Genomic DNA, 21,282 nt, shown 5'->3' with positions numbered 1-21,282 from the left:
ATCTGTCACTTGACTCTGACCTGGAAAATGAAAAAACGTCTACTGTCCCGTTGGCTGAGATGCTTGGAGACATGATCTGGGAGGACTTGTCTGAGTGCCTCATCAAAAACTGTTTGGTTTATTCTATTCCAACAAATAGCAGCAAATTACAGCAATATGAAGAGGTAAAGAGTCGCGATAGCACAGAAGGTTTTAAGACACTGTTGATTATTATTGCTGTCTTTTGTTTTTCCTTGGAGATAGTTTGTTCTTTAGTTATACCTTTAAGCAAATTGTTAATAAGGAATAGAGACAAATTCCATATAACTTCGTTTTTCTCCTGGCTTCCTACCTCTTTAACTGCAGAAGCTTGTTTTCTTATTAAATATATTTTCTTTATATTCATTTATACTTACATTAGCTGTAATAGCTATTGTGTGACATTTTACTTTTTTGCTTCTTTTTAGTGTTTCCTTGAGTACTAAAATAAGTGTATTTATTTTAACTGTACTTTTACCAAGTAGAGTCAGACATTTCTATTGAAGATATTCTTTCTAATAAATTTAAGGCTGGAAATATGTATATTTTTATACCCAGTAATTGATGGTCCATTCTAAATCTTAAATGAACAGCTTGGTTCTTATTTTTTATACATTGGATTTGAAATTCTAATATTGTAATGAAATATATGTATGTGATTCTTTTCTTTTTTGTGTGTGTATCTCAGATCATACAATCCACTGAAGAATTTGAAAATGCCCTAAAGGAAATGAAATTTTTAAAAGGAGATACTACAGATTTGCTGAAATATGCTCGTAACATCAATTCTCATTTTGCAAACAAGAAGTGCCAGGATGTGATTGTGGCAGCCAGAAATCTAATGACCTCTGAAATTCATAACACTGTGAAGGTATCAGGGTTATATTGCATTGTATATGAAGCATTGTATATGAGAAAGCAACTCATTTTGAGATGCATATAGTAAAGTGGAAAAGAGGATGATGGTTGTTGAGCTGAGTCAAGTTATTAATCTTTTTTACATTGGTTTTGTCCCCGTTAAAGTGGTCCTAATCTCTACGTCTTCCATTGGGTATTGTGAAGTGCTGATAAGATAATGCACATGAAAGCCTTGTAAAAATGGAAAAAGTCTACATACATGTAATGGATTATTATTGTTGAAGTGAGATAGTAGATTATTCTCATCTTTATTTCTGAAGGTTTTAGGACACAACTTTGTGACAGGTACACTTGGGCTATATTATGTCCAGAAATTATATCCTGTTATGCAAATGTTGACTTGAATAGAGGGACTAGTTTTAAAGCTAAAATAATAAAACAGGTAAATAAAAAGATAGGATATAAATAATTACCTGTAAAGGCAGTGGACTCTTAACCTTTTTTTTTTTTCTTCATTTCTTACATGTATGAAATAATGTATATACTTTGAATTGGGTATAAAGCAAAACATAGATTGAGGCAATCCCTTAACAGCAGACTTCAGCCATTTTCTGCTATCACTGAGGGAACTAGGCTTTTCTTCTTCATCCCTTCTTTTGCTGTGTCCCATTTTCCTTGGGGTACCCTATTATTGTGTCCACTTCAACAAAATATTTAATTAGCCATTTGAAATGCACAGATATTAACACTTTTTGAAGTAATTGTGGATTGTTAAGGGAGCAGAAATCTACTCAATACCAAGAACTGGGCTGTGGTTTCTTTTAACATAAATATCAATTGATTATGTCACTCTTCTGCAGAAAGTCCAGTAGCTTCCCATCTTATTTAGAGAAGACCCAGTAGCCTTACAGTGGACTACAAGGCCTTATCTGATCTGCCTCCTATTGCCTCTCTGACTCTATTTTCTATTGCATTCATCCTTCACTGTGCTGCAGGCACCCTGGACTTACTTCTGTTCCTTGAATGTGCTAGGCCTACTTGGTTTCTGAATCTCTGAACCACCTGTTACCTCTGCATGGAATATTCTTACTGCATATCATATGATTTGCTTTTTAAAAAGTACTTTCTGATCACTTAAAAAAATTTATAACCTCCCCTATTTCCTTCCTGTACCCCTTCCTTGCTGTATTTTTCTTTTTTTTATTTTTCATCAACCAACATTTTATATGAATTGTTTATTGTTTCTCCCTCTAGAAAGTAAGCTCCATGAGGATAGAGTTTTGTGGGTTTTTTTTTTTTTTTTGACTGTTTTGTTTATTGTTTTTTTTTGTTTTTTTTTTAAAGGGTCAAAACATTTTATTCTCTTCTTTTTTTTTTTTCTTTTTTAATAAAGTTAAATAGTAAAACAAAAATTCACAAGCTGCCTCCCTGTCCACCCCCGCCTCCCTCCCCTGCCCGCGGTCTTCGGCATTGGTTCCCTTTGCTCCACCCCACTCACAGAGACACAGGGCATCCAACTGAGAAAACAAAACTGCTCTAAGTACATGGAGACGTGATGAAGGGAGGAGGTGAACTGTTTCCACATTCAAGATTAAACTGAGTGAATCTGCATTTTCTGGGTTCTGGGTGGTTGCCCTTCATTAGCCAAATTGAAAAAAGAAACTCCCTGGACCAGATGCTTCAAAGCTGAAGCCTCCAGGACCACCGAAGAAAGCCTTGAAGATATTGTTTGGATCAAAATCACCCATATTCATGCCCTCCTCATCTAGGTCCTGTCCACTGTCATAGCGAGTCTTTTTCTTGGGATCAGAGAGGATAGTAAAGGCTTCTCCAACTTCCTTGAACTTCTTCTCCTCCTCCTTCTGAACCTCAGCACTGGCTCCACTATGCCGATCTGGATGGTGCATCAAGGCCCGTTTCCGATAAGCTTTCTTGATCTCGTCCTCAGAGGAATTCTTGTCCACTCCCAGAATCTTGTAGTAATCTTTCCTCTTACTCTTCTTCAGTTCCAGCTGTGCATTTTTTAGGAGCTGTTTGTGTTCTTTTGTTTTCTCCGTCTGATACACTTTTTCATAGTCTCGTACTGCTTTTTCATACTGTTCTGTGTCCATGTAACACTGAGCTCTTCTCAAGTAGGCTTTTATGTAAGTGTCATCAAGCTTCACTGCATTTGTGCAGTCTTCTATTGCATCATCTAGTTTCCTAAGCTTGGAATTAACCGTACCTCGATTACAGTAGAGTTTAGCATTTGTTTTTATATTGTTGGGGTCTATCCCCAGGGCTTCTGTGTACAGTTCATATGCTAGTTTGTAATTTCCTTCCTTAAATGCTTTATTCCCATCTTCTTTCTTTGCTTTGAGTGCTTTGGCATTTCTGCAGGCAATGCAGGCTTTCTCATGGTCAGGAGCCATCCTGAGAGCCTATACGAAAAACTGAACTGCCTTCTCAATACAATCTTCATAATAAAGGCAAAGACCTCGTACATATAGAGCATCTGCATTGGTAGAATCCATTCGTAGAATGTCACTAGCCACAGACTGTGCTTCTGGATAACGACCCAGCATTGCTAAACATTCTGCCTTGAGGATTTTGAAGCGATGGCAGGCAGGGGCAAATTCTAGGGCACGGTCCATGCAGAAAACAACCTTCCGAAAATCTCGCTTCTCAAAATCTGTTTCTGCTATTTTCTCATATTCCATGACTGCATTAGCATTCTTGAACTCTTGTTGTGCCTGAGCATTTTTATGATCCAGTTCTAGGGCTCTCTGGAAGCTGCGACATGCTGCCATGGCATTTCCTAGAGAGAGATGGCACTTGCCCTCTCGTAGATGTCCCCGGACAAAACTGTCATCCAACCTCACTGACTGTTGTGCATCTCCAAGAGCTTCCCGGAACCTTCCAAGCATCATCAAGGTGGCTGCTCGATTACCATAATAGCTAGCATTTTTAGGACACATATCTATGGCTTTTGTATAATAATTATAAGCTTCATTGTAATCTTTCTTGGCATAGTATGCATTTCCTTGTTCCTTGAAAGTCTCTGCTTCCCTCTTCGCCTCTTCGTCGTCGAGCAGCTCTGGCTCGGTTGCCGCCATTACCACATTGCACTCCGCGGCAGCCGCCATCTTACCGCCAGGACCCTGTTTATTGTTTTATCTCCAGCACTTAGAAAATACCTGGTACATACATACTACTAGTATGTACTCAGTGCTCATGTGCTTACTAAGTACCTTTGGTAAATGAATTCATATGTATCTCACAACTCCTTGATGTAAACAGCATTACTACTGAATTGCTCTGTGACTCTGGGCTTAATCTTTTCACCTTGTTGAACCTCATTTTCCTCTTCTGTACTGTGAGAGAACTAGATAATCTGAGTTTCCTACTCAAGTAATTTTGAGAGTTTGTAAAACTGCATTTTTCCTGAGTACTCAAGTCCTAATGTAGCTTCTTCTAGGTCAGGATATCTCAGCAGTGGCAGTGTTAACATTTGGGACCAGATAATTCTTTGCTGAGGGGGACTGTCCTATGGGATATTTAGCAGCATCCTGACCTCTATTCCCTAGTTTCCAGTAGCACCTCTTCCAATTGTGACAAGCAAAAATATCTCCAGACATTGCCAAATGCCCCCTGGAAGACCCTGATTGAGAACCACTGCTTTAGATTCCAGCCTGGTTCTTTCTCTTGAACTTTAGGCCCTGGAATTAGATTTTCTAAACTTCCCAACTTTGAAAAAGCTCCTCTTCCCTTTTCTAAAACACATTTTCAACTTAATTGCTTTTCATGGTCTTTTTCTCAATTCTCTTTATTCCCCTATGTGTACTAACTGTTTTACCAAAAGATCTATAGTTATGTTTTTTGTTGTTGTGTGGTTTTTACATTTTGTCTTAAGAGACGTCTTATTAGGTCTAACATTCTTCCATCTTAGTTTCCTTTGTCCCTCCTCATGAAGTCACTTTTTCGAGTCTTATGTATCCAGGCCCACTATTTTTCAGGCAAAGATTAGCATTTTTAATCATCTCTGTAAGTAAATTTTTTCATCATCATTCTGATCTTAGCCATAGTTTTTGACCACCCAGCCCCTGATATTTGTATTCTCATTTAAACTTCATAACAGCTCTCTGAAGTAGATATTATTAGACCATTTTACAGATTAGAAAGCCAAGTCCACTGACTTAAATGGTTTTATTAGACTTTGAACCTTTTCTGCCAGAAAATCTCTGTCAAAGTCCAGTATGTGCAAAGCTGTTACTCTTGCAGTGGGAGTAGGGAGCCTGCTGCCTCTACATGCTTAATCTTTTTTTTTTTTTAACTGCTGAAACATCTTTGAGAAACAAGTTTCGAAAGCCATTATTAGTATATTATTTATTTTACAATGAGAAAATTGAGATCCAGAGAGGTTAAATGACTTTGTTAAAAGTTAGGGTAAAAAATATTACTGTTTTCACATTCACAGCCTACTGTTCTTTCATTTAGTCCCAACAAAGGAAATTTTTGATTGAAGCTGAAGCTTTTTTTTTTTTTTTTTATAATGGGAGGATATGCTAGTTTGAATGAGTTATTTCTTAGACTAAACCAACACATGTGCCTGGTACAAAATAATTTGTTCAAGAATCTAGACAATGGAACTCCAAATTATGCTGCTCTGTAATACTAATAGTCTAGTATGAGACAAATTATTTTTGAAGGTCTTTTTATTTAGCTGAAATCTTAGGCTAGTTGCACAGCTTTGCTATTTCAGGCAAGATTAAGAATGCTTGGGGCCGGGTGCGTTTGCTCATGCCTGTAATCCCAGCACTTTGGGAAGCCGAGGAGGGAGAATGAATTGAGCCCAGGAGTTCGAGACCAGCCTGGGCCATATAGGAAGACCTTTTCTCTACTAAAAATAAAAGTAAATTAGCTGGGTGTGGTGGTGCCTGTAGTCCCAGCTACGGGGGAGGCTGAGGCTACAGTGAGCCATGATTGTGCCACTGCACTCCAGCCTGGGTGACAGAGCAAGACCCTATCTCAAAAAGAACACTTAGAAGAATGTCACAGTAAAGGGGATTAAGGGGATTGTTTATCACTTATGACATGCTTTCATTTAGGATTCAGCAGTCATTAAAATATTGTCATAATTATTGAAATCTTCTAATTACTCTGTAGAGCCGTAGCTGTACCATGAAAGCAAGCAGTATCTTATTCTTCACCATGTGCTTATATTTGAATTATTCTGAAAACAATATATTTTCTATATTTCTGTGTTTGAATCTTAGATTATTCCTGATTCTAAGATAAATGTGCCGGAGTTACCCACTCCTGATGAGGATAACAAACTGGAAGTACAGAAAGTGTCCAATACTCAGTACAATGAAGTGGTGAATTTAGAGCCTGAAAATACATTGGACCAACATTCATTTTCCTTGCCCACATGCCGGATCAGTGAATCAGTGAAGAAATTAATGGAACTTGCCTATCAGACTTTACTAGAGGCAACAACCAGTAGTGATCAATGGTACGAATTCTGGGTTGTGTGAAAATGGCAATGACTTGGTTAAATGCATACCTAACTAGATGTTTATCAGGAAAATTAGCTGGAATTCTTTGGGTTTTCTTATCCTAGAAGTTAATGCTTTTTCTGGAAAAAAACAAAACAAAACAAAACCCAGTGCATCACACAGATTTATGTCTATCTCTAACTTTTATTTTCAATAGCGTAGATGTATGAGCAAGGTATAAGAAGTAGGTGCATTTGTATGGATGCACAAATGGATTTTTTGACATTAAAAATTGTTAATCACTTTTTAACAAAAGCTCTTCAATTGTTGTTGAATTTTTACTTTTACTTTTTATTTGAATTGAATGATATACGAGAAAGCACATGCAAAGAACTTAGACTCTTACCTGGAAAATGATTAATACTTAAATGTTTATTATTGTGGTGGCAGTGGGTAATAGTCATATCTTCTATTCCAGCTTGCTTGGGCTCTTTAGCCTAACATTCTTTTTACCTTTTGAAACCCAGTCCCTAATTAATTTACGTTTTAAATGTTTATATTTAAAGCAATAACAATTTGTTAGGCAGCCAAAGGTAGAAGGGAAAGAATGGAACATGCCAAGGATCTGGCTTCACTCTTTCAAGATGACTTCTAATCTATATTGCATTCACGTTACCTTAAGTTCTATTCTATTATGTTATACGGAATCTGTTTTTGTCTAATAAGCTTCTTCCCTACTCCTAGACTAAATTGAGAAGAAAATGGCAGAGCATGGACCCAGTTGATAGCAGCGCAGGTTTATAAAAGCTTCTTTAGTTTGAATCTGTGCTTAACAATTTCATTCTTCCTATCTTCATAAAGAAAACAGTTTCAGTTGGGGTTTGACCCAATCAAATTGCATCTTTAGATGGACTTCCAGAGTTCAGTTTTTATCTCACATACGAGCAAACCTCTTTATTTTATTCTGCTTTAGAAAGAACATGTCTCCCAAGATACTTCTCTGACTTTAATGAATCATTACATTCACATGTCCATTCAAAGTTAATTGTAAGAAGGAATAAAATGAACATAGGAGTGACCGTTGGCAAAATGAATATAGGACAGTTTCTTCACATGGCACTCTTCTGAAATATATCAGACCAGAAGTTAGAGATGCAGGGCAATATTTCTTAAACTTTTTGAGAACACAAGACACCAAATAGTATTTGTATACTGACTATCTATGGACATTCTTTCCATTAAAAGTAATAGTTTTTAACAGGACAAACAAAACCACAGCTACAGTACAACAACCCCCTTTTTCATTATCAAACTCAAACAGCAGCTTCTGCACAAAAATGAAATAATTTAATCAGGTATTATAATAATCAAATAGTAACAGGGTTTTTGGGTGTGACTTATTTTCCTAAATATTTATAAAATCCCTGTAAGCTTTTAAGGTACATAGCTTAAGATATTCTTGTGTAGAGGTAAGCCACACAAACCTTATGTTTGCCTTTTAAAAGTGCATTTTAATAATAATCTGTAGGTGTTTTAAGGCTAGATTTAAAGGGCAAAATATCTTGAGGGCTAGATTCTATCCTAGAAATGTTGATTCACCTCCTTGCATTGAGGAAAGAAGGAGAAAAGGTGAAAGCTGAAAGTCAGACTGATTCTAAAAGAACCAAGTGAGTGCTTTTATTGATACCTTGCCCTTTGCAGAGTGCATCAGTGAGTAGATGACATTTGCTTGAGGCTTAGCTCCATTTGTTACTGAAGGGATACTCTGGGTACTGGCAGAACAGAAATTGATAAATAGAAAAGAGGCTTTGGGTTGAATGCTGCTCTTCTTACAATTATTAATGGATCCAGGTGTTTAGAATTGTAGTCTGGTTAGTAAATACTGGTTGAGACTATATTTCCATCTAGATTAATGGTGTTTTCCAGCATCCAAAGCAGGTGTTCTCTGCAACTGTAGTTTTAGCTTATGACTCTCACTGAAGATGCACTTAGTTTTATTTTTTTCTTATTTTTAGTGTATTCTTAGGCATTTCTGTTAAGTCTGTTTTCTTTTTAGTGCTGTTCAACTTTTCTACTCAGTGAGGAATATCTTCCATTTGTTCCATGATGTTGTACCAACATATCACAAGTAAGTACCACTGTATCTCATTTCTATATAATATTTGTATGTCTAAGATGTGTAAGTTAAGTTAAAACAAATAATTTTATATTCCCACTAAAGACATTTTGATTACTAACATTCACACTAAAATGCAGTAAATAATTTTAAGACGCATATTTAAAGGATTTGGTCATTTATTACTAAATTAATTAGGATTTTATAATCTTGCAGTGTAGTTAGTGATGCACATTTTAAAACTCAAAAGAACTACCTTGTTTTGATGCTAAGCATTTTCAGAACTGTTTTACTTAACACTAAGCCTCTAGTTCAGTTTTATTATTTGAATTAAAATGTTTAGATGTTTTTCATAAATATTTTTGATAACATGTCAACAAAGCTATTGCTTAGCCAAGAACTCTGAATTTCAAAGACGAGAATCAGCCAGGCACAGTGGCTCACACTTGTAATCCCAGCACTTTGGAAGGCAGAGGTGGGAGGATTGTTTGAGGCCAGAAGTTCGAGACTAGCCTGAGCAACATAGTGAGACACTCATCTCTAATTAAAACAAAAACCAACCAAACAAAAAAAACCCCAAAAGCTGTTTACTATTTAAAGTATTTTTTAGTTCAGATTTTTGAATTATTGGGATGTTTTTAACTAGGCTCACCTGTTTTTATTATAAAAGCTTATTGTGAACCTTATTGGTTTTATTTGTATTCTCTTTACTGTGGTTTAACATTCTTGCTTCATTTTTTACTTAAGCAAAAGTAAAGAGAAAACATATTTGCATTAGCTGACAGCCTTGTCCTTGGGGATTCAAAGACAGTTGGCTTAGACATTTCGTGGCTCGGAAACATTTTTCACACTGTTGTGGAGTTAGATTTGCCTCTCTTTCTCCTTTGTGTAACCTCAGAACTTTAGTGTGCGTCAGAATCACCTGGAAGTCTTGTTAAAACACAGAGTGCTCGATCCGTGCCCAAGGTTTCTGATTCAGTAGGTCTGGAGTGGGGCTTGGAATTTTAGCAGATTTCCAGGTGATGCTGATGTTGCCTGTCAGGGGACCACATTTTGAGAACCACTGTCCTTAGATAATGGTTCTCAGCTTTGGCAGTATTTTGTTTTATGTCATTTCATTTCAGTTCCATTCCGTTCATTTAATTTCATATTTTGAGACAGAGTCTAACTCTGTTGCCTAGGCTGGAGTGCACTGGTGCAATCATAGCTCACTGCAGCCTCAACCTACTGGGCTCAGGCGATCTTCCCATCTTAGCCTCCCAACTAGTTGGGACCACAGGCACACACCACCACACTGTCTAATATTATTTATTATTTTTGTAAAGATGGGGTCTGTATATGTTGGGCAGGCTGGTCTTGAACTCCTTGGCTCAAGTGATCCTCCTGCCTTGGCCTCTCAGAATGCTGGTATTACAGTTGTGAGCCACTGCACCGGCCAAGCTTTGGCAGTATTTTAGAATAACTTATGGAGCTTTAAAAATATACATATTTACCCTCTTCCTAGAGCTTTTGATTTATGACTGATGTAAGACCCAGGCATTGTTGTTTTTGTTTTTAAGTCCCACAGGTGATTCTGATGTGTAGCCTGAAATAAGGACTATCTTGATTGTTGGCTTCTGAGTTGTATATCCTAGTTTTATATTGAGTTAGCAAACTAGAAACTATTAATTGAATGACTGTTAGTGGGTAGATAGCAGAAATATAAGATAAGATTTCTTCCCAAGCTGGGTAGATAAGACTAATATGTGTAGAAGAATTAAGGCAGTGATTTTCAATCCTGGATGAAAATTAAAATCCCTGGGAAAATTTTAAAGCATAAATGCTGTGATTTCACTCTTAGAGCTTGTGATTTAATTTGGGGTAAAGTCTAAACATCTATATATTTTTAAAATTCCCAAATGACTCTTAATCTTTAGTTTTTGAAAACTAGTGAATTAGAAAATAATTGAACAGTTCATTATATAAATGAAGTAGGAATTCGGAGAAAGGTGAAGTAAACCTGTATTTCCATAGATGTATCCGTGTAAAACTTCAAGGATATTATTATACATAGCTCTGCTAGGTTTTCAGTGCAAAACATTGACTCAGGCAAACATCTTGACTCCCTTAATCTTTCTTTTTTGTTAATCACCAGGATAGTTTTATAGGATAAGATGCCATTCAGGCAGAACAGCCTCCCTCTAGGAGTGGGAGTGATGAGATTGTATCTTGTTATGTGTAGCATTTAGAAACTAGACAGTTATTAAAGCCTAGAAATACATTAGAGAAGTTGTGAGTTTCATCAACCCCAGCTTCAGTAACAGGTGGTTTCTTTGTTTGTCTGCCTCTCCTTCTGGCCTAGGGAGAACCTTCAAAAACTTCCCCAGTTGGCCGCTATTCATCACAACAACTGTATGTACATTGCTCACCACTTGTTGACCCTCGGGCATCAGTTCAGATTGCGTCTTGCCCCCATTCTTTGTGATGGCACTGCTACTTTTGTGGATCTTGTACCTGGCTTCAGGAGACTTGGTAACTGATACCTTAAATGTAGGAAAGCATATGGATTATGCAGCTTGTCAACATAGTATCTTTGTAGTTTTTGAATGAAATAATTAGAATGGTGGTCCTGAGCTGTATCGGAAAGTGGGAGGGCATTTAATCTGCAAGTGTTTCCAGTTATTTAATTGTATAAGGTGAGTGTAGTCTTTGTGGGGGAGACTTTTACTTTTTTGTAAGATGATTTCATGGTACATTAGAGTTCCAAACTGCAGTGCTAGTGTGCATTGAATTTGCCAGATCAGGATTATGTCATTAGAATGACACATAATAAGATTTATATTGTGACAATTCTGTTTATATTGTTGGTAAGAGCTCACCAATGTCAGTGCTAGTTTCTTTTGCAAAACCCCAAGACAGCTCCCCCATCTTACACCTCCCTTAGTTTTACTTGGGATTACTAAAAGGCAAAAGAAATGAAATGTGGAGTAAATCAATATGTTGATCATGGTAGAGAATCTATATGGTTCACTTAGTTTTTCAGTTCTTGACTTTTCCCTTAGGTGGTGTAGATATATCAGAATAATATGTAGTTCTTTTTTCTATAGTAATTTTTCTTAGCTGACTCTGGCTCTAAGCAAACTACTGGAAAAGACTTATTATCTGGAGGTTGGGTTTGAGAAACGGGCTAATGTATTCAAGGTGATTGTTTCTAGTAGCTTTAGGGCAGCTTTATGATATTATCTAGCAATTATTTTTATATAGGCAGAACAGATACATGGTTTATGCATCTCTTGTCTATCCTGGTTTTCCAGTGTGTAATTGAACAGCTTTTAAAATTTTTTGTTCTGTTTTTCCATCACAGGGACAGAATGCTTTTTGGCCCAAATGCGGGCACAGAAAGGTGAACTTCTGGAAAGATTATCAAGTGCTAGGAACTTTTCAAATATGGACGATGAAGAGAATTATTCTGTAGCAAGTAAAGCAGTCCGGCAGGTAGGAGGCTCTTGCTAGCACTGAAATTTGTATTCTATCCTTAGATGCCTTTTTTTTTTTTTTAAAGCAGAAAACAATATGTAACAAGTATTCAGTTGATTCCCTGCACCCCCACCTTTGGAAAATCTAGATACCTTTTACAGTCATGTTTAAGAACTTTTTCTTCCCCTCTCCCACCAAGACAACAGGAAACTATCCTTTCATTGACTCAATAATTGCAACTAGTTACCTAGAAAGTCTGTTGTAGCACGTAGTTGTTTCCTGAACTTAGATTTGGGAATTTTAAATATTGGCTTTTATCTTAATGCTCCGCTTTCTTAAGTGATTTATCTTTTTGCTGCAGTTTTCCTATCCTCAGGTTGATGAATCTGCTTTTCATCTACCAGGGATATCACTATGGTTAAATGTTCAAGAAGCATATATCCTTAGTTACTTTACCTCATTTTGGCATAATGCCACTTTCGCTATAAACTCACAAATGATAAATGTAAATCTGGAAAATATGAGTCACAATAATCTTTCTCCCATGTAAATAGCTGTGTTCTTCTACAGGTACTGCACCAACTAAAGAGACTTGGAATTGTGTGGCAGGATGTCCTGCCAGTGAATATATATTGCAAAGCTATGGGGACTTTGCTCAATACAGCAATTTCTGAGATCATTGGCAAAATTACTGCCCTAGAGGTAAGGGCCATTAGATGCTACCCCAGCCTTGAGATGCAATTCATGTCCCAGATTGTGACTTTGCTGAGAAAGTGATGTTGAAGAAACTGTTCATGTTTTCATGTCTAACTCATGCTGTTATTTTTTGTCTTTCAGTTTTGTTTTATTTCTATTTTACTAGAAACTGGTTAATCTCTTTTATACGAAAGTAGGATTTAACTGTTTGTCAGCATACCATCTTGATTATGAATGAGGAAGTTAGAAACTGGGTAGTGGTCCTGAGATGCATTGCATAGTGTAAAGTCATTTAATTTGCAAGTAAACTCAATAATTTGATTTAGTAAAGTGAATGCAGTCTTGTGCAGGTTCCATTTTTCCAACACACTGTTGCTGTTTAAATTTTACATGTGATTCTTCAGGAAAATTGGCTGGACTTGGCCAGCTGATGCCTCTAAATCATGATTGACTAAATCCTTATTTGTAATCACATCCCCTGCTTTGCAACAAGCTGTGTGACATTCTATTGGAGAAACGGGCTCTTTCATGCAGGCAAACTAAATTACTGACAATCTGTTGAAACATATTTTGTGTCATTCTTATATAAAAGTATTGTCAGAGAGCTGATGAAAAGTAGTGTCTAGTAAGTTGTGCTAAATTGGTTGGAAAACATTGTTGTAGCCAACCCACCTGGACAGCACGCATCAAAGATCTGCTGCCCTTTCCCCACTTCTGAGCTGGCCCAATTCTATTCTATTGTCTTTCCTCTGTGCAAAACCAGGACATATCTACTGAAGATGGTGATAGATTATATTCCTTATGCAAAACAGTGATGGATGAAGGACCCCAAGTATTTGCACCTTTATCTGAAGAAAGCAAGAACAAGAAATACCAAGAAGAGGTTCCAGTCTATGTGCCAAAATGGATGCCATTCAAGGAATTGATGATGATGCTACAAGCCAGCTTGCAAGAAATTGGGGATCGGTATGTGTAACCCTTCTATAGAGGCATATAACTCTCCATAGCTACAAAAGAGTAATAGTGCCCTTGATAGCAGGGCTTTTCCCTGTTTGCTGATGTTACTCATGAAAGACTTTCATAATGAGTAGGAGTAGCTGGGGCCTTTTCATGATCTATCATAGTGCATATCTCATTACCACTTTCCCATATTTGATAACATAACGACTTCTTATCCATATTATTTTGGTCTTGAATATGTGGTTTTGGCATGCTGTACAAATGATCTGGCAACTGTAAGAATTATAGCCTTCTGACATCTGGATGGAAATTGTTGCTCACTTTAAGGAACAGTGGATGCTTTTTTTTTTTTTTGAGACATGGTCTTACTCTGTCACCCAGGTTGGAGTGCAGTGGCTCAATCATTGCTCACTGCAGACTCAAACTCGTGGGCTCAAGGGATTCTCCCACCTCAGCCTCCTGAGTAGCTGGGATTACAGGTGCCTATCATCACACCTGGCTAATTTATTTTATTTTATCATTTTATTATTTATTTTTTATTTATTTGATTTGATTTGTTTTGTTTTGTTTTACAGATGATGTTTCTCTATGTTGCCCAGGCTGGTCTCAAACTCCTGGCCTCCCAAAATGCTGGGATTACAGGAATGAGCCACTGCAGCCAGCCTGGATGAATTTTCAGAATTACTTTAATATATTAACAGAGAAGTGACTTTTATCTGTCTGAAATATTGAGCATCAAACTACTGTTTGATCGCAGTCTTTCTGCAGGGAGTGCAGTAGTTTTAAAGGTTAAGGACCATGTACCTAGTAGAGATTCATCTTTTCTTAAATGTAGTGGATGATGTTTTCTCTCAACACCATCAGTTAATGTTGCTGTGCCCAGTGAATGTATGCTATATCATATCATAGTGTGCAGAGGCCATTGCACAAAACAGAATAGATGCGAGTCGGTTACGCATTCATGGATGCTTTCATATTGTCTTGGTAGATTATTGGTTGGTATGTATACCTTACATAGAGGACTCTCTGTAGAGGCCTTAAGGTCATCTCAATCCCTGTAGGTACTTGTCTATCTGCTTTAGCTTGGTTTACTACAGATGTCTGGTTATATTGGACCAGTCATCCTAGATGTGTCTGAGTTGTTTGCTGCAAATATTAGTCATTCGTACAATGTAAACAAGATCTCTACTTGAAAAAAAAATCACGTCAGAATACCTCCAATCACATTTCATAGAAAGTTTAGATTTATTCATTTATTATTTACAAGTCCTTAGTGGGTAACAAAGATGCTTTTAAGTAGTAGGCTCCAGTGGGCAGTAGATAAGAATTTTTCTATGTGTTAAAGGGCCTTCTTGCAGTCTAAGAATAATCATTAATTCCTTGTTATAAGAAAAATTATGACAGTATAACTCAACTTCTTTTTACTGCCTAGGAAATTTTTTTTCCCCAGAGATTTCTGTAAATATAAGGCTAAAGTTGTAAAATATACGTATGAAGGAATACATTTACAATGTAAAGAAAAAGAATAAATTTCATGTACCTGTTACCCAACTTAAGAAAAATAATACCCGTATTTTGAAAATCCATGTATACCCTTCTCCAAATGCTCTCCATGAGGGGTAACTACTATCTTGACTTTTATGCTGTTTATTTCCTTGCCTTTCTTTATAGTTTTACCACATTTACATGTATTCCTAAATAATATAAAGTTTAGACTTGCCTTTTTTTGAACTTGGTATAAGTAGAATCATCTGTAACTTACTTCTTTTGTTCAATATTATTATTGTTTTTGAAATTTATTCTTTTTTTTTGAGATGGAGTCTCACTCTGTCACCCAGGCTGGAGTGTAGTGGTGTGATATCAGCTCACTGCAACCTCTGCCTCCCAGGCTCCAGCAATTCTCCTGCCTCAGCCTCCCGAGTAGCTGGGATTAAAGGTGCCCATCACCACACCCGGCTAATTTTTGTATTTTCAGTAGAGATGGGGTTTCACCATGTTGTCTAGGCTGGTCTCGAACTCCCGACCTCATGTGATCTACCTGCCTCGGCCTCCCAAAGTGTTGGGATTACAGGCGTGAGCCACCGCACCTGGCCTGAAATCCATTCTTGATGGTATATGTAGCTGCAGTTCATTTTCACCACTGTGTCATTCCATTGTACAAATATTTCATAGTTTATTTGTCCTATTTAGTCTCATTTTCACCAGTATTTGGAATTACCAGACTGGAAAATTTCAGCTGATCTAATTGGCATACAATGATAGGTTATTGTCATTGTAATTTGCATTTCCGTAAATTCTAATGATGTTGAGCATGTTTTCATTGGTCATTCATGTTTCTTCTATTATGTAATGCCTGTTCATATTTTTTGCCCTTTATTCTAATAGGTTGTTTGTGATTTCACTATTGATTCATGGGACTTCTTTATATATTTTTACACTAGTCCTTCGTCAGTTAAAATTGGTTGCCTGTGGCTTACTTTGTAATACAGTTACAGAGCCTAAGGCGTGAGAGTATGGTCATAATTATTAGTTCAAAGAGGACTTGGTATAGAATAAGGGAGAACAGTCTCATACTCTTCACTTGGTCTTTTCATCTGGCTGTGCTGATACCAGTTGTAGTGGGTGAGCAAAGAGGTCAAAGACATTGTGGGGTAGTTCTATAAAGAAGAGGAAGGATACCCAGAATTTGTTTTATTTCTGTTTCAAGCAAATAAGCATTTGGATCAAATAGGCAATTTTTAAGTCTTGCTTATACTTCCGAGACCTAATAGGAAATGAAACTCTATCTTTTGTTTTGCAGGTGGGCAGATGGAAAAGGACCCCTGGCAGCTGCTTTCTCTTCCAGTGAAGTAAAAGCTTTAATTCGTGCCTTGTTTCAGAACACAGAAAGAAGAGCAGCTGCCCTTGCTAAAATTAAATAGCTCCATCTTCTTAAGAAAGCTATGTCTTGAATATGTGGATTCTTCCCTTGGCATAATTACTCCCTTAAGGACTTCTTTGAATTGCCCATTGGTTTTGGTGAACCAGTACATCATGGAAGTTTGACTTTACAGAAGAACGTCTTACCTTCTGGCCTGTATGAGGCTTTGTTTAAGAACTGTTTATTAAGATAAATTGTCAAGTAAAGCACCTCAATTCATTGACTTTCTAGCCATCTTCCTTTGATTAGCTAACAAACTGTCAGGCAGCATTATTTCATGCTGCTTCCAGAGCCCTCTGGGAACATATACATTGTAAATGCAGGCCTTGGCTTTGGAGTAAGGAATCGGGAGATTCCAGGAGTCGGGGTAGAGAATTTCTGAGCAAATGGGTGATATTTTAGGGGTGTAGGGGGAGGGAAGGGAAGAATTGGCACCATATTTGGCCTTGCAGGAATTAAGGAGACTTCCTGTAATATTTCTTTCCAATAAATAATGCTTTTTACAATTAAGGGTGAGTGTCTTTAATAACATGGGAGCTTTGACAAAAGAGACCAACAAGATTTCTTATGTTCTATGCCATCCTTTTTATTGAGGTTTATGACCGTCACACAGGACTCACTGACTGGTCATCTTCATTCATCAGAACACTACCTGATAATTTTTCAGAATTCTTGGAACTCCTAGGACTTTCTTTAAGCATACATTTTTGGCACTTTTTTGCTATTTCAACTAAATTTTATTTTCTTGGTTGGACTTTTCTTCCTTCTCAACACTGTTTCTTTATCTTGTCAGATGGCAAAGGTCTTAAATTGCCAATGTTCCTCTGGAATGTGTGTGCCATGACATGCTGACTCTGGTCTTCATAGCCTAATCCTTTGTTTGGTGGACATAGGTAAGCCTTCAATTCAGCTTTTTGTGTTTTTAACTCTTTGCAGCCATTGGAGGAATATATTAAGGTTATTCTGGACCTGTCTAGGACTCTGAATTGTATCTCTTCCTACTGAAATATAGTTTCCTGTCCTGAAAAGAGGATAAGGGGTATGACCTTTAGGTTCTTTTGAGTTGGTGCTGTCTGAAGAAAGTTGCTAATACAAACCTGGCCAACATAGTGAAACCCCATCTCTACTGAAAGTACGAAAATTAGCCAGGCATGGTGGTGGGCATCTGTAGTCCCAGACACTTGGGAGGCTCATGCAGAGGAATTGCTTGAACCTGGGAGGTGGAGGTTGCAGCAAGCTGAGATTGCACCACTGCACTCCAGCCTGGGCGACAGAGTGAGACCTTGTCTCCAAAAAAAAAAAAAATTGCTAATCCAGTGGGTGTGCTTCCTTAATCCTCAGCCTTGCGGGCAGATGGTCCTCCAATTCCTTGCAGACGTGGAACAAACTGTTTTTCCTCCTGCCCTTAACCTTTTTCTTACTTCTGGCTCAGCCCCTTTAATCATGTCATTCTGGTTGCCTAGTCTTTCTTTTTCCTATTTAAGGGTCATACAAGAACTATTAAGAAAGAAGACTGCTTTTCTTTTTGTGAAAGAATTCATCTGTGGTTAACAAGCTATTTATCTATATTCTGCATGTCCTACTATGAGAACGCAGAAAAAAGAATTGTCTGAATCAGCTTTGTTTTTTGGAGGAACAAAGAAGTTGGCTTTGTAAGAGAGGAGGAAGGGCACATTTTCACAGGTGAAGAAAATACCCATTTTTGAAAATTCATGTAATTTCAGCTAGCATTACTTTTCTCAGCAATTGAGAGAATGGGGAACTAAGGGTAGAACTGAAATAAAGGCATCACAGGGCGATTACACAGAACGGCAGATTTCTTTTCTTCATAGAAGCTATTCCTGACAGGTACAGTAATTTGGAGGTAGGATCTCTTGTAACTGAAAAGCATGCCTTTCACTCCTTCCTCACAGTAACACAGAAAACTGCATTGCAGCTCTTAGCCTAAGCAGATGCAGTCCCTCGGGACTGTTTCACCTAACGAATATATTAGGTTGGTGCAAAAGTAACTGCAATTTTTGCCATTAAAAGTGATGTATTATGGCACATAGAGTAGGCAGACTCTATCCTCTTCCCTGGTCAAGGCTATTGATAGCTGATGATTAAGTGCATGTTCATTCTGGTTAGAGATGAATCATCTAATTGAGCATGTGGAAGTTGGCATGGCAACTGTTCCATGACCCTTGAGGGTACCTGTTCTGATGGGGAGCCTGAGAGTTTCTTGGGATCTTGAGGGTACCTGTACCACCTGGGAATCAAACCTTTTTTTAGGAAAAGTGTGTAGATTATGGGAGAAGGGGAACTGTAAGAGGCTTGACTCAGTGGATCTATGGGCCAAGTAGAAGAGACCCCCTTCCTAAAGAGCAACAAGAACTATACAAATGACTTTGAGAGATGAAATTCAAGAAAAGTTTCCCAAAGGAAAGGTTTTATTAAAAAGGCAAGTGTGCAAACAGCATAAATTCATGCAATTATTTGCTAATGGTTCCTGTTTCTATGTGGATCCTGACTTGGTGACCTGTTTTACAGTCAGTTTTGCAAACACATTTCTCTCTGAAATGGAGATCCTCCAGATGGCACTCTTACCTCAGCCTGGGAGCCTCACAAGGCATCTAGACCTCATTTGTGGAAATGCAAGCCAGAGAAACCTGACCATTTTACCCTGAGTTTATATTCTGACCTTGGTCAGTTCTGGAAAGGTCATCTGTACTCTGAACAGCATCTGTACTATATGCTGCAGCACATTGCTCAGCAATCACTTGTGGGTAGATCAAATAGTATTTTCTCTCATTAACAACACCGTTAAAGGAGTTTTGGATAATCCCTTTCTCATGCTTGCAAATACTTATGCTATCACTTAAGGCAATGATTCCTAGCTTTTTTGGGGTGGGTTTTATTTTATTGTTTATCTGATTTCACAAGATTTTGTCCATCTTCTGAAAGTAGAATGGTACACACAAATATGTGAGGACGTGTGCGTGTGCGCACAAACACACACGCACACAGGATATTTTGTGTCGTAAGAAAACCGGCTCAAGAAGGTAATTTGTTCAACTCCGTAGCTAGTTTGTGGAGATATGTAGGAGTAACTTCTTAGCCATGGGACATAGCTGTCAATGCATGGAGGGATAAGCCTATTGGAAATTGTCTCATGTACAAAAAGTCTTGGCACCAGGTAGTTCTAAATTGGGTTTTGATGCCTACATTCTTCCTAATCACAAAATCACAAAACCAATTTTAAACATTTGTTATGTGATAACTTTCTCTTAAAAATATGCATTTTGCCAAAGCCTAAAATTTCCGAAAAACTACACAGCCCTGGTTTTGAGAAGTTTTCCAATTATTTTATAATTTAGACAGAAATTTCTCACTTTATCATGAAGAGCTTGGTTAAGAATTTTGTGATATCACAAGCTATAGCTGGAAATAGCCTTAGATGTCTCAAAATCAAGTTATGAAATCTCTGCCTAGAAGCTGGGGAGGAGGGCAATAATTCAGATGAGCTATGTATAAGTTTTTCACTCCTCTTCAGAAATTGGGTGCCCTAGTTTTTTTGTTTAGCACAGAAGAGTAGGGTGGGAGTAGTTGGGTCTTAGCTACTCTAGCTATTAAAGAAGACAAGGCCAAAGACACCTACACCCTCCCTTGCCACAGGCTTCTGAGTAGTTCTTAAACTTTCTACATTCATTCTACTTAAATTTATTGGGTGCCAGGCATTCTAGTCACTGAACTACAACCAAAAAAAAAAAAAAAAACCTCAAAACAAAAATTTCCTGTCCCTCTGGTAATTCCAGTGATGAAAGATAATAAGCATGAAATATATATATATATATATGTTTGAAGATGATAAGTGTTAGGGAAAAGTAAACATAGGGTGATGAGGATTAGGAGTTCCGGAGAAGGTGGAGCAGAGGGGCGAGCTGCAGTTCTCCATAGGCGGGGCAGAGTGCATCTCCTTAAGAAGGTGAGTAAGCTGTGTGGATGTCTGAGCGGAGTCAATGCTAGGGAGAGAGACCAACTCTTGCAAAGCCTGGGGTGAGAGGAGCATGTCTGGTGAGCTCAGGGAATAGCGGAGAGTGAGGGAGCAGGTAGGCAACAAGGATGCTAGAGCAGTAACAGGAAGAGAGGGGCAAGATTGTGTCAGGTCTTATAGAACAGAATTTATGTTTGTTTGTTTTTTTTAAACCCCGAGTTAAATGGTAAACCCTTAGTAGCTTAGGGGAAAAAAACACACACACTAAAAAATGAAAACATAAAAGTAGAATAGTATGGTGAACCCGTATACCCATTACTCAGCTTACACAATTATTATCATGTGGCCAGTCATGCTTCATCGTGCCCATCCTGCCTCCCTTCCCCTGAACCCACAAACACAGTGGATTGTTGAAGCAAGGGCCAGGCAGTGTATTTGAAACTCAGGACTGATTCCATAGTCTGAATGTTGTTTCTTGTGCAGTTTTCTCTTGTGGCATCCTTCCTTCAGCTCTTGCCATTCCCCCTTGCCTCTGCTCCCAGGAGCTGTCTTCCTTCCTCCTCTTGGGCCCCCAGCCGCACTTCTCCACTCAGGCTCATCCTAGTGTCTCCACTCCACTCCCATTCCCTGAACATTCAGTATTTTTTTTTGAGATGGAGTTTCGCTCTGTCGCCCGGGCTGGAGTGCAGTGGCCGGATCTCAGCTCACTGCAAGCTCCGCCTCTTGGGTTTAGGCCATTCTCCTGCCTCAGCCCCCGGAGTAGCTGGGACTACAGGCGCCTGGCACCTCGCCTGGCTATTTTTTTTTG

At 38.0% G+C, this 21,282-nt stretch overlaps 3 protein-coding genes across 4 annotated transcripts in view; 1 reads left to right on the top strand and 2 right to left on the bottom strand.

The window, feature by feature from the left end:
• ZW10 (zw10 kinetochore protein) overlaps positions 1–17,007 on the top strand; it is a 42,666-nt gene extending 25,659 nt beyond the window's left edge. Inside the window, exons 8-16 of one of the 2 annotated variants that reach the window (XM_050758083.1) lie at positions 1–164; positions 707–889; positions 6,132–6,370; positions 8,410–8,481; positions 10,811–10,980; positions 11,813–11,943; positions 12,496–12,627; positions 13,385–13,587; positions 16,382–17,007. In XM_050758083.1, coding sequence (XP_050614040.1) covers positions 1–164; positions 707–889; positions 6,132–6,370; positions 8,410–8,481; positions 10,811–10,980; positions 11,813–11,943; positions 12,496–12,627; positions 13,385–13,587; positions 16,382–16,502 — 1,415 coding nt within the window. In that variant the 3' untranslated portion in view covers positions 16,503–17,007. Of the gene's footprint in view, positions 165–706; positions 890–6,131; positions 6,371–8,409; positions 8,482–10,810; positions 10,981–11,812; positions 11,944–12,495; positions 12,628–13,384; positions 13,588–16,381 lie in introns of those variants that run through there. The other variant, XM_050758084.1, reaches the window with a different exon arrangement.
• The window catches only part of REXO2 (RNA exonuclease 2), a 1,032,599-nt gene that overhangs the window by 705,124 nt on the left and 306,193 nt on the right, over positions 1–21,282 (bottom strand). The window lies entirely within an intron of this gene.
• LOC126935922 (dnaJ homolog subfamily C member 7-like) lies at positions 2,510–4,026 on the bottom strand. Its single transcript, XM_050758087.1, is given in 1 exon segment — positions 2,510–4,026. A coding segment is annotated over 1 exon segment (1,485 nt). The 5' UTR covers positions 4,002–4,026; the 3' UTR covers positions 2,510–2,516.

The sequence above is a fragment of the Macaca thibetana genome, chromosome 14, assembly GCF_024542745.1.
Source record: "Macaca thibetana thibetana isolate TM-01 chromosome 14, ASM2454274v1, whole genome shotgun sequence".
In the NCBI taxonomy this organism is placed as follows: Eukaryota; Metazoa; Chordata; class Mammalia; order Primates; family Cercopithecidae; genus Macaca; species Macaca thibetana.
This window is presented reverse-complemented; position numbering and strand designations above follow the sequence as displayed.